Genomic DNA, 13,244 nt, shown 5'->3' with positions numbered 1-13,244 from the left:
ACGTTACGGTTAGTTGAATTCAATTCAGTTTATTTATACAGCGTGAATTTACAACACATGTCATCTCAAGGCACTTTACAGTTCACCAGACCATACAGTCAAATTGATTAAAAGTTTTCTATCTAAGAAAACCAGTTGATTGCATCAACTCATTGACTCGAAGGCAATCCTTCACACTAAGCATGCTTGTAGCGACAGTGGAGAGGAAAAACTCCTTTTTAAAGGAAGAAACCTCCAGCAGAACCAGGCTCAGTGTGAGCGGCCATCTGCCGAGGCCGACTGGGGTTCAAGGAGACAGAAGCTGACATAGAAAAAGAAGCAGAGATGCAAAAAGCAGCTGTAAAAGGCGGCCCAGTCCAGGAAACACACAGCCACCTGAATGTCAAAGATTATTATTTAAAGGCTTGAATAATGAAATAACTTTGATTTGAATGCTTATAGGAAAGTTAAAATTCCACTTACCTCAAAGAGGCTACTAGATACTAACAGAGATGGCAAAAGTACTCACTTTCCGTACTTGAGTAAAAGTACAGATACTTGTGTTAAAAAATACTCTGGTAAAAGTGGAAGTACTGATTAAACTTCTTTACTCAAGTAAAAGTAACAAAGTACAGGCTTGTAAATTTACTTAAAGTATAAAAGTAAAAGTAGAAACCACTTTTTTCATGCTGTTGCCTACATTTTAAATGGATGTCTGCCAATAGGACTAGATCTCCGTTGTGTTCATTTTTAATCATCTCGTCGTCCATGCTACTATGCTAACGCCACCGCCACCAAGCTGCAATGATTTGCCGCCAATGAATACCGCCGAATCTGTCCATTCATCTTGTAGTGGTGCGTCAAATGCAACGTAGATTCCCATCCAGTTAGAGTGAATTTGGTATTGATGACGTGAAAAATAATAACGGTAACTCCATTGAAATGATTCAAAACTAAAGTAACGAGACAATTTTTAAAAATGTAAGGAGTAGAAAGTACAGATATTTGTGTAAAAATGTAAGGAGTAGAAGTAAAAAGTCGCCATAAAAATAAGTAGTAAAATAAAGTAAAAATATCAAAAAAATCTACTTGAGTACAGTAACGAAGTATTTGTACTTCGTTACTTCCCATCTCTGGATACTGATGAGTATCTCTAATGTATAATATGCATAAAAATTAGTCTCAATGAAGGAGACTTTTCAGTTTATACAAAAAAATATAAAATGTTAATACTAATGCTTCCTTAGAAAAGATATAAAAGTACAAGTTCTTAACCGATTTTTTTAATTTGACTTAATAGTTGGAGGTGAGAAACCCAAATGGTGTAAAGCACTCAGTTTCCTCCCATCATTTGAGTTAAACGTATCCAGTTTGACAGTTTGAGAAAGGGTCTCCATGTTTTCATATAATAAAGGACAAAACCTACTGAATTCACAACTGATGTTATTTTGAACACGGTCCCTCAAAACTACTGGTTAAGTTTTGCAGAATTTCTTATTTGTGTACAACAGTCATTAGTAAATAATATACCTAACATGTCAATCATAACTGCAGAGGAGGCCAGGCTGCTGTTTAAACATTCTTTGTAGAGTATTAAAAAAAAATTAAAAAAAGCTTAAGCTACATTTGTTTTACAGGATTTATGTGGGTCCAGAAAAAATAAAGACATTTTTGCCTCAAAAATATCTTGCAAATAAGTGAATCAATTGTTCTAGTAACAGGATATGAGTACAAAAATCCAGATTAGAACTAAATGACCTATAAAGTTTCACACAATATCTCATAATCTATATTTATACTGCAAGTTATTTTTACAAAAAGAAATTATATATAAGCCATTTAAAATACCTAAAGCATAACAACGTACAGAAAAGGCGCTTTACAGACATCAGGTGGTGATTTTTGTTAGTACATCAGCTCATCTCATTTTCTTTAGCTGCACTTTCCTAGATTTTTCTGCAAGCAGAGTCAACTATGACATCATCATATGATACCCCCCAGTAAGAATATTTACTGGAAATTTATTGATAATTAAATATTTGTTAGCTGTTTATTTAAGGTGTTATTATATAGAGTGATTTTTGTTTGGTTTTAAGTTTTGTTATAATTGTATTGAAGAGAAAATATTCCCCTGTTTTGTGGCGCCCCCTGGAGGTCATAGCGTTCTTAGCATTTGAGGTGATGTCTTTTTTTTATTTACTAAAATTAGAGTTCACAAATTTATAATGTTGTGAAATCTTAGTTCTCTACGGAAGAGGATTTGGGCCACTGAAAAAAGAAAAAAAAGTTAACTGACTTTTAGATTTTATTTCAGTTTAATATGGGAAAAAATTCTTACTTGAATCTCCGAATTCGGACTTTAATTCTGAGATTAAAGTCAGAATTCTAACTTTTTTCTCATACTGAAATAAAATGTAAAAATCTGTAAAAAAAAAAATTCAGTGGCCTTAATCCTCTTCCGTAGATCTCCCTTTTTTTTTTATTTTTTTTTTTTTTTATTACATTTCTTTTTGAAAAACTCCTTTAAAAACATGTAACATGAGAAATAAGAAATAATTTACCCTCTTGGTGGCTGTAAGGTTACTATTACTTAAAAAAACATTTCTCAACTTCTACAATGCCAAACTGCTAATCTCTGGATCAGCTAACAGGAAGGTCCTTCAGGATAATGTGGATGTGAAAGATTAAGGGTAGATTATTATAGGCTGGGATAAATTAGCTTTAAATATAATTCACCTAAAGAAAACACAAATTGCTATGCAAAATTTTTAGCCATGCTTCCAAGAAGGAGATAAATGCAGTAAATCCAAAAATAAACAGAGTGACATCTTTTAGAGCAATGCAGATGGGTTTGTCATCGGTGTATTCAGCATGTTGCTGGCTTTCATAAGCATCTGTCGGTGCTGCTCTGTGTTTTCTGGTATCCAGGGATGTTATTGTTGCTAAAGAAGGCAAATCTTCCTGAAAGGGAGCTGATAGACTTGAGAGATTAGAATGGAAAACCACAAAAAAAGGGAAAAAAGGACAATATATCCACCAGATACAGTATTATTTCTTATAATAAATAAAACATTTCTTTAATAATCTTTCTGGTTTATTTTTTTAGTATTTTTTTTGTTGTTGTTTATTGTCCTATTTTTCCAGTACATTTTTTTTATTGTTTCAACAAACCAGCTGTTTCCTTTTAAGAGGTCCATTCCTTATCAGCCAACCGGTGTCCACCTGGTTAATCTTATGATGAGGAACAGGGGAGAAGCTTTTGTCTTAAATGGAGGGTTAAGTGTTTGTTGGTGTGAAGTGGTGTCCTGTTAACCCAGAGACTACACTTTAGAGCAACCTTAGTGTCTGTAATTCACGCAGGTGACAGCTCATAACATAAAAACAGAACAATTAAAATACTGAAGATCACCTGCTAATTGATGCAAAGCATTTCACTCATATTTAGCACATAAGTTCACAGTAAGCGAGTTATTTTTATATTAACTATGAAGTTAAATGATGTGATTGCTACTGGATCACCAAAGAGCAAACCCTGTCCTGTGTTAAACGATCCAAAGGGACTTTTATTTTTTTTTTTAATGCTGGACTTTCTGTATATGCTTAGAATTTGGCAGCTCTCTGCAAATCCTGGATTTCAAATTTCTTTCACATCTTTATCTGGTAAAAAACAAACCAAAAATCAGTCCAAAAAAACCCCAAAAACCTTTGCTTTGATGTCTTATGTGTATTAATGTGCTTTTCAGGAATCTTTTGCTGTTGCATATTTTTTTCTGTTCTCTACACACCTCTTTCAGATATGTGTTTGCAGTGTCCCAGATTTTTTTCTTTTTGATTTTGTCTGGAAAGCTGCTGAAATGAAACAGGAGCCAACGGTCAAGTCAGACAGTCGCTCAGCTGGCTGTCTAAATGTTTTTTTTTTTTTCCAAACAGAGGTGAAATGCTGTCTCAGTAAAAGGCTGGCCCACTAGACCTGCACTGTTTAGCATGTGTTGCTTTTGTTAAAGAGGAATAAACTTCAGCTATTAACTCAGAAGCTTGACTTTCTTTTCACCTATTTTGGATTCATCAGTCAGTTATTTTGATTTAACAGTCTGAATATGAACTAATATAATTTTCTATAATAATTACTTTCAGGTATTTTTCTCAGGTTGTTGCTCTTCCTGTTAAGTTTGTCTACTCTGACCCTCCATGACATTCGGAAAATGGATGTGTGTGAGCGGCTGAAATCACAGCCTTACCTGTGATTGGGTGAGCTGCATCAGTATGTTTAGAAAACATAACCTATTTTGAGATTAAAATAGCAAGCATTAGTACAGGGCAGGATTTGAAGCATTTGGGTTTGTGTTCAGATGGCCCTGATGGTGCAATTGCCTTGCAAAATGTGCAAGAATACAAAAGGCAGATTACTGACCACGGGTACCCACTTCCTTGGTGCTCTAACCTCTTCCTATACAATTATCTGATAATATATCTCCACTAATGAAACCACCACTGATATCATTTCTCTTGGTGTTGGTGGCCTAAGATGATTCAGTTACTCATAACAATTTTTCTGATGAGTCATATGAAAAATAGTCCAATTTATCAGCAGTCTCGTCATCCCTTGCCAGAGTTTCTGCACATTTTTATTGCACTGTGACTGAGAGCTTTGCACACAATAACTACTTAATCAAGTATTTTTGATAGAAAGTGAAGAAGCAGCTTTTTTTCCCAAAAGGATGTGGAGGTCTGAAGAGAGCCTTGCAGACTCAACATAATAATGTACCCAAGACAACATAACAGAGGCCCCTGCATAGGATAAATTAACATCCATCTTTCTATATGGGCAAACTGACTTGAGTTGGTTTTGAACTTTATTCCCACGTACGTCTGTGAACATTTCATGCCAGGAGAAAGAAAACTGGTGATAGTACGCGAGGCAGTAAGTGTGTGTGATGTTGGAGAGAGGTGAAGGACTTCTCTGTCAGTTGCCGAAGTCCTGGCCCGACTCTTCCCCCATAAAGCAAAGACTCTTTTGATATTTGAGTGCTTTAGGGTTTCTCAGATCCAGGCTGTTTATTGAGTTTATAACCTCCATGGCAACAGTTTCTCTAATGTTTGTTATCCAGACAGTCTCAAGATGTTTCAGGCAGACTAAGGGAACACCATGAACCCCCCAAAAAACAACTTTGTCATTAAATATTGTTTTTTTCCCTCCAATATTACAGCTAAATACTTTTACTTGCACTACATGTGATAAAGAAGGACTTTGAGTTTTTTCTTAGCATGCAGCGCTCATTGTTAATAAACACATTATTGCAGCTATGTAGTTTCATGCTGAATGCTAAAATAAACATAATTAAACAGCTATTGGCTTAAACTTGCTCATGTCCATTATCGGATCTGTTACTAAAACAAATTAGATAAAGGCCTATCATATCTTACTTTAAGAAGGTAAAAATTCTCTAGAATTAGAGAGGAGCTGCACAAGAGGCATCATAAGCGTACAAAGTATCATACACCATCTTTAGATGCTATCTACAGCCAGAGGGTTTTTTTTGCAAAGGAAACATTTTTTGTTCTACCACCACCATAATAGATGTTAAGAATTCACTAAAGACTTCTGAAACTTTACCCTGAACTGTTTAGTTTTGTCAGATGAGATCCAGCTGCGCTCTTCTGCAGCAGCCTTTTCTGTTGTGTCATGCATAAATGTCATGCCATGTGGTTAGTGTCATAGAGTATAATTAATGCTGGGTGCGTTTCTCTGTGGAACCTTGGCAGAGTGCATGGCCTCTATCTTTATCAAGTAAAGAGAAAAAATATATATAATTATTCAAAGGAATTTACCAAATCGATACAGAAATGTTTATTAGAAATAATACTAATCTTCATCAACTGGTGGTTGACAAAGACGAGTATTAGGACCACTGAAAAAATAAAAGTTAACTGATTTTTAAATATTATTTTCAATTTGATATGGGAAAAAAGTCAGAATTCTGACTGAATTCTGACAGATAAGAAAAACATGTTAGCATCAAGCAGTAGCTATGACTGTTTTAGAGCTCTCTAGCTCTCTTATCTTAATTAACTTCTGCTCTTCCATTAATTAAATAGCATTACCAGGGACCCTCGGGCACGTAAAATGTCGCCTAATTCCATCATTTTCCACCAGTGTGTTACTGGCCAATCCCAAACAACTCACTTGTTTGTCAGTGAAGCTGAGTGCTCTCACATATCTTCCTTCAAGGTGCCCAAATTTAAAAATCAGTTAACTTTTTTTATTTTTTCAGTGGCCTTAATCCTCTTCCATAGGTTGAGCTGAAAAGGGATCTAGAGAGATTGCAGAAACCATCAAAGATCTCCTCTTGAGCTTCAAATTTAGCAGATTAACTTCTGTATTGTTAGTAAATTCTTTCAAATGCCAATGTGACACATGTATAAATTGATAATTGGTTTCAAATATATTGCAGAGTGGTTTGATTGTCACCACCTATCAACTTAACCTGCAACTGATTCCAGCTCGAGTTAAACTGCTATGGTGTTTGAGCCTCCTTAGAGGACTCATTGTGCCTTGTACAGAGACTTATGAGGTAACTCTAGCATGCAGACTCTTGAACAAACAATGAGGATTTCCCTGTTAATAACATCCTGACTCGATGAAGACTGCAGGCGATGCTGAGTTCGGTGCACAGTGTTCCTCTGCTGTGGAAACTTCCACACACTGTCCATCCCTGAAGCAGGTCCCGTGCAGACGGAGTAATTGGAGTGTCGATCATCTCCTTAATGTTTACCCACAGTCTGACACGGTGAATGCATTTAAATCCACCTTGCACGTTTTACAGTATGTGACTTGTTCAAGGTAAGTTTTGATTTCCAATCCGTGCAAGTGGAAATCTTCCACAGACTGCTCACTGGGTCCCACTGGTGTTGATGATGGCACTATTTTAAGGAACATAACATTATTTAATTTAAAATCCAACTTTGTCACCTCTGTCTAATTGTATCTTAAATAGGAACCATTAGAGATCTGATTCATGACTTTCTAAATAGTCAGTATTTTCTTCTTAGGGGATATTTTCAAAGATGTAACATAGATCTGCACTCTTCTTTTAAGCTATAGTGCTAGCACAGTTTGGGCCTATCTTTGATTGTCTGTGTCAAATTCTGACAAACAAACACAGCAAATCCCCTGAAGGTTGGGCAAGGATGTTAAAACTCCAAATGAACACTGCTGTTTGTACACAAGCTAAGAAAAATAAGTTCACCACAGTCTCATTTTACCATTTACTTACTGTGTTGACTTAAATCTAAGATGGAGACATTATTGAAGACCAGAGACATGGATAAAATCAAAAATATTTAGTGAAAGAAAATGTCTCATAATTATTTTACAGCATGAATTAAGTCCCAGAACGTACATGTTCCTCATGCTGCTGTCTGTTTGACTTCAACTCAGGAAGTCAGTATCTGGATCTACAAACACTGCCAGAAATGTCCATTCTAACTAGAATGTGTACTGACTGCAAATAAAAAAAAAAAACAGTAGGTCATAGCCAGCGTGTTTAATGGCTGGGCTTGTTAGCAGAACAGTTCAGATACAAAGCAAGCCTTTCTAAAAGACTGTAAATGCTGATATCACCAGCTTTACCTTACATAGTATATAGTATACAGAAGCCGAGAGCGGTCGTGTACCTCAGATACTTTTTTACGGTGGTTTTCTCGAGAAAACAAGTTAATTTTCTCATTAACTAAAGATAACGAAAGCCGTTTTCTCGTGATAACGAGGTTATAGTTTTCTCATTGAAAAGCTGTTTTCTTGTGATATCGAGATAATTGGTGTGTATTAAAACTGATTGCATAAATTAACACCACAACAGCAGGAGAGGATTTATAAGTCATAGCAGCCTATGTGTAATTCTGTAAATAATCCTGTGTTCAATTTTTAGGTAACGAGACGACGTTGAAGGTTTGATGATTTGCTTCCACTTCTGATTCATTAGCAATTAGACCTATGCCTCCGCTGGTTTAGTTTTCTGAACAGCCCTGGTGTTACGCCTGTAACAGGTATAAGATGCATTATCCCCAAAATGAGTCCGGATTAAAGATTTTCATTGAAAAACAGTCATATTTGTTTCTACTGCATTCCATGCAATCCAATCATCCACCACGACCTGACAATGAGTGAAAAGAAATAGGAAACTAAAAAAAAATATTATTTGCGCACATATGGTACCGCAACTGCATAACCACTGGCACAGCAGGCATGGATAGACTGGGAATCAAGGGCTCTTGGCCAGCCTCATTCGTTACTCATACAGGTTAATAATCTCGTTAACTCAAGAAATCAATAACTGTTTTCTCATGATAACGAGATAATTATCTCGTTACCTCGAGGAAACAATTATTTGTTAAGCCGTGATAACGAGATAGTTATGTCTTTATCTCAAAAAGACAAAGGACAAAAAAAAAAGTTGGGTATGAACGCTCTCGGCTTTTGTAATAGTATGGTATAGTGGAGGATGTTCTTTTTCCGGGTGGATAATCAAAATAAGTGGTCCTCCTAATTGTCAATCATTCTGGTGATATGTTTACTTAAGGCAAGGCTACGTGCTCGTCCCCATTTTCACTTAAGGGTGATGAGTCTGACAAAGTGGAAAAATTGCAAATCTTCTTTTGGAAAGTAAGCTTGTATTATTGATACAAACAGCAACTTTTAAACAGCATGCACAAGGAGGAATGGGCTTGTACATGCTCTTGAAAGCGTTTAACAGGCGTTCCCTCTCGGTAGCGGGTACTGGGTTGAGCATGTGCATTTTTTTTTTTTTTAAGGGGAGAGAGCGGTTCTTTTTTAAAGATTTTCGAAAATCCTTCACTGTACCTTTAAGGCTACCATGTTGGATTTTAAACTTGGGTCCGACTTTCTGACTTCCTGATGTGTTCTAGTTGATTTTTTCTGCTTGGTAAGTAAACAGAATGTACTATATACTGTATAATCTTGCTTACAGTTCTTGTAAAAATAAATTAATAAATAAAGTAAATCTCTGCTCTAAAATTATGTTTTTAATTCTGTTCCTCCTTTAAATCAGTTCTCTGAATGTTTTCTGATGGCCTAATAATCTGGAATAATATTTAACCCATAGGGAGGTATAAAATAATAATAAGCAGTTTACTTGTGTAGAAAGTGTTTGATGGGACTATATTTGAAGGGATGTGACATTAAACTGTCATAAACAGGAAGGAGTCTATATAAATGTTTATTAATTTCCTCAGTAAGTGTTATTCAGTAAATGATGACACTTTAACTGCAAAGCTGTCATTGTTTAAAATATCTTCGTTATAAAAACTTCACATTGACCACAAAATAATCAGATGTGTTATGAATTATTTATGATGGGTTATAATTTCTTGGTTATTATTACCAGCTTGTCATCATAGACATTTTTGTTTCTGTAAATGTCAAGTTGACATTGCAGAGACATATAAAAAGGTGAACTTTGCATTAAAAGTGTCATAATTTACTGAATTATATCAGCAGTTATAAAACATTCATAAAGACTCCTTTATGCTCATAAAGTTTGTCATGTTTCTAAAAGTGTAATATCAGTCTTAGACACACCTCTTCAAATAAAGTGTTACTAGTTTTTGATTGGAGAAACAGTTAAAAATGTATCTGAATACGCTAAATATACTATACAAATCAACCATTAGACTGCACAGCAACGGATATGTTTAAAATGAAAATGAAATCAGTTTATTTGCATAATGACAAAAAAAAAAAGATTAAATGATATAAACAGGATTATAAAAAAATTTCTTTCTGAGGACACCCAGGTGATTGCATTGAGTCATTGACTTTGCAGCAATCCCTTATACTAAGCATGCATGGATAGTGGAAAGGAAGGAGGTTTCTTCTTTTTAACAGTAAGAAACTGCCAGTAGGACTAAGCTTAGTGTGAACGTTCTTCTGCCTCCACAGACTGGGGGGTTTAGGTGGACAGAGCAGATACTCAAAGGGACACAGAAGCACTGATCAAGATGGCTATATATGTGAGTAAAAAGTAGAAGGTTAGTTCTAGCAGCAATTTCTCTATTTGTTTCATTTAGGAGAGAAACAAAGTAGTAAATTAAACTGGCACGACACCCCTGGTGACAGAGGGGTAGAATGCAAACCATTGTACCCAGATAATTACAGAACAACTACAACAGTTTGAATTTATTATCTCATCATTCTGGGTTAAAAACTATACACAGATATGCAACTGAAAATTGCTGTGATATGATTACGGTACTTCAAAACTGGCTTCCTGTTTCTATTGGCAAATAAATTTGTACTTCTATTAGAAATGTTCACTAGTGTTGAGGTTATAATTTCAGAACACCCTTTCCAGTAATATAATATGAGCATACGTGGTTTACAGTCTGTTTGGAATCACGCTTCTGCTGGAAGTTTCAGACCCTTTAACAGATTAACAGCCCCACAACATGATGCTGCCATCACTATGCTTCACAGTTAGTATAGCATTCCTCGCAAACATAGATTTTATAATTTCTAATAAATCAAATCTTATCTTTACACATTGAATTTAAACCCAACCGAGACTTAATTTTATTTATTTTTTATTTTACATTTTTTTAAAGTCCTCTTTTAATATAAATCTTATTTGTTTTATGGCTCTCTCGTATTTTATTGTTTTTATTGTTTATCTAAGCTGTATGCTTAGATTTATTAATCTATTGTAAAGTTTCCTTGTTTTTTTCATTCTTTTGTCATCTATGTAAAGCACTTTGTTCAGTGGCTGCTGTCATTAAAGCGCTTTATAAAAAAAGTTTATAACATTTGTCTTATTCTTTTCTCTAGATCATCTGATGTAGTAATCTTTACTCAGATATTTGTTTACCTTTATGGGGCCAACATTAGACCACTGAAATAGCATTTCCAAAACCCTCACCCCAACTATATTGAAAATGGGTTACTCTGTGCCAGGAAAAGTCACTAGCCCGTCCATACGGCCTGAATGTTTACCCACATGAGCCAGCAGAATCAGCACCACCATCTCTTTCTCTCTTCTTGCAGCCATTTTGTTTTTAAGCTTTCACCTCTTTTAAAAGCTGACCCACCTTTAATAGCTAAAACAGACGCAGACAGACAAATGTTTAGAGGTGAATCATGGATGAAGGAGTCGTGAGTCAGACGGGGGTTGTGTTATTGTCTTGTGCTCGGTACCACCAGGGGAGACAATGTGGTGGTCTGCACATATGAGTAAAGTTTTCCTGGAGCTGTGTAACAACAAAAGTCTGCTTTCAGAGGTAAATCATAATATGTGGTTCTATAGTTTGCATTGAGTGCTGCTGTGCACAAGTTTAAGACATAAACTTTACATTAAGGTATGGCTGTCAGGACCTACCACAGTAAAACATAAAGAGGATCATAAAGGCTCTCTATATTACCAATGTTAAATACTTGGAAAATGGCCCCAGTACCTGTAAACGCAACTTTTGTTGCATCAGAGAGCCTGTTGACTGCAGTGATGGGGGTGCGTTAAATCACCTTTAAATCATTTTAAAATCTGGTCTGGACTGTTGGCTTTTTTCTCCAAAAGCAATTAACATTAATTAATGTTATTTGCATTATCTTGTTTTTACCTGCCTCAGGAAATCTCTAAAGTTAGCACACAAATATTACAATGTCATCGTCTTTTTATTTCTCATCAGAATAATTAAACAACATTAGGAAGGTCCCATTTATTTAGTTTTTTATTCTAACAGGTTGGATTATCAGATAGTAATAGGAGAACAGTCAACAGAATATAAACTGGACCAAAACTGTATTAAACACATCTCTCAGGTTTTTTTATTTGCATTTGTAAAAATCTATTTGTAAAATCTGGCAAAATGAAACATTAAAAATATCTTAAATGATTCTTCTGTCTAAGTGGTGTATCTGTGACGTGTCAGGAAAGCTTATCCAATAGGGACTGGGTCATGAGCTGGACCACAGAGCTCCAAAACAAATCAGCTTCTTCATCAGCTTCCGTCTTCAGAAACCAAAAGCCTTTCTTTGTGTAAATGAGTGAGCGACTACATAGAGTAATGTTTGATAAAGAAATCAATGCCTTTTATAATTTAAACATCCTGTGATCTTGAATGCAGCATTTTCCTTAATCTGCCTTATCCTAAATGTAATTCTACTCTTACTTGACCTAGATTTTTTTCTGACAACAAAAGGGGATTAAAACCTCTCAAACACAAGAGAGATATAAATATGACAACACAAGATAGACATCTTATTCAATGAATTAAAAAAATAATACTAAAAGGGAAGCTTTTGGCTTTTTTTTTTAAACACAGACTGTTTCTATATATGGGGATTGTTTTTTTTTTTATTTCCAACAAGCTCATTCCTGCAGAGCCGTTTGCTGAAATCTTAACATACAATAATTAGTCACTTGAAGCACCTCTTAAGACTCTCTATGACCTTTAAGACAATCTTTTTTTTGTCTTCCACTTTCCTGTTATTTTTATGCAGATATGCCACAATAAGTTTTCGGTAACAAAGACTTGACAAATATTATTTGTAAGGCCAACGATAAGCTTAGAAAAACCAGTAGAACTGTTGTTAAATTCATCTAACTAATTGGAAGCTACAAATTAAGAAATTTGTTTGAAACTTCTGCATGTTACCCAGTGTCTATTCATTTGTGCATTCTCAGCTTATGGAAACGCTCTGCCCTGTTAGAGGTGTTCAGCATTGGGCTGGATAGGGGTGGGAGTGTATCACAGAAAAAAAGCAGCATATATAAGAGCTGGATGTCAGTGTGATGCTCTAGGAAGCAGCTTTCTCTCTGTCCTTCTGTTTCTTATAGTTTTGCAGTCTCTTTAACCTTAATCCATCATGCTGCTCCGAGCTCTGCTGCAGACTTCACTGGTGCTCTGGCTGGCCAAGCAAACTCTGCAAGGAGGTGAGAATACAGCTTTACGACAAACTTTTCCAACTTTGACTAAGTTGATAGATTTGATCTAATTCCAGTGCACTTTTTAGGGCTATATTCCAACTGTTTGGTTGTTTGAAACATTTCTGCTGTGCTTCAATAGTTTCCTTTAGCAGTAAAACTGCTAAAAACTAAAGTAAAAAAAACCCAAAACGTTTTATATTTATTTAGCTTGTTTTTCTGTTAAGTAAAAAAATAAATTAAATAATAATAATATATATAGGCTATATATATATTTATTTAAATGCAATGTACATTGAGTTAATACAAATTGTAATACTTTAAATAATTGGT

General features: G+C 35.2%; 1 protein-coding gene across 5 annotated transcripts in view; it reads left to right on the top strand.

Annotated features, from left to right (window-relative positions):
• The first annotated feature begins 12,786 nt into the window (after positions 1–12,786).
• Positions 12,787–13,244, top strand: part of LOC107084772 (glycine-rich protein DOT1-like) — a 16,215-nt gene continuing 15,757 nt past the window's right edge. For all 5 annotated transcript variants that reach the window (XM_015374774.1, XM_015374776.1, XM_015374773.1 and 2 more), the window contains exon 1: positions 12,787–12,920. In XM_015374774.1, the coding sequence (XP_015230260.1) occupies positions 12,854–12,920 (67 nt within the window). In that variant the 5' untranslated portion in view covers positions 12,787–12,853. The remainder of the gene's footprint in view (positions 12,921–13,244) is intronic.

Source organism: Cyprinodon variegatus, unplaced genomic scaffold (genome assembly GCF_000732505.1).
Source record: "Cyprinodon variegatus isolate N-32 unplaced genomic scaffold, C_variegatus-1.0 Scaffold109, whole genome shotgun sequence".
In the NCBI taxonomy this organism is placed as follows: Eukaryota; Metazoa; Chordata; class Actinopteri; order Cyprinodontiformes; family Cyprinodontidae; genus Cyprinodon; species Cyprinodon variegatus.
This window is presented reverse-complemented; position numbering and strand designations above follow the sequence as displayed.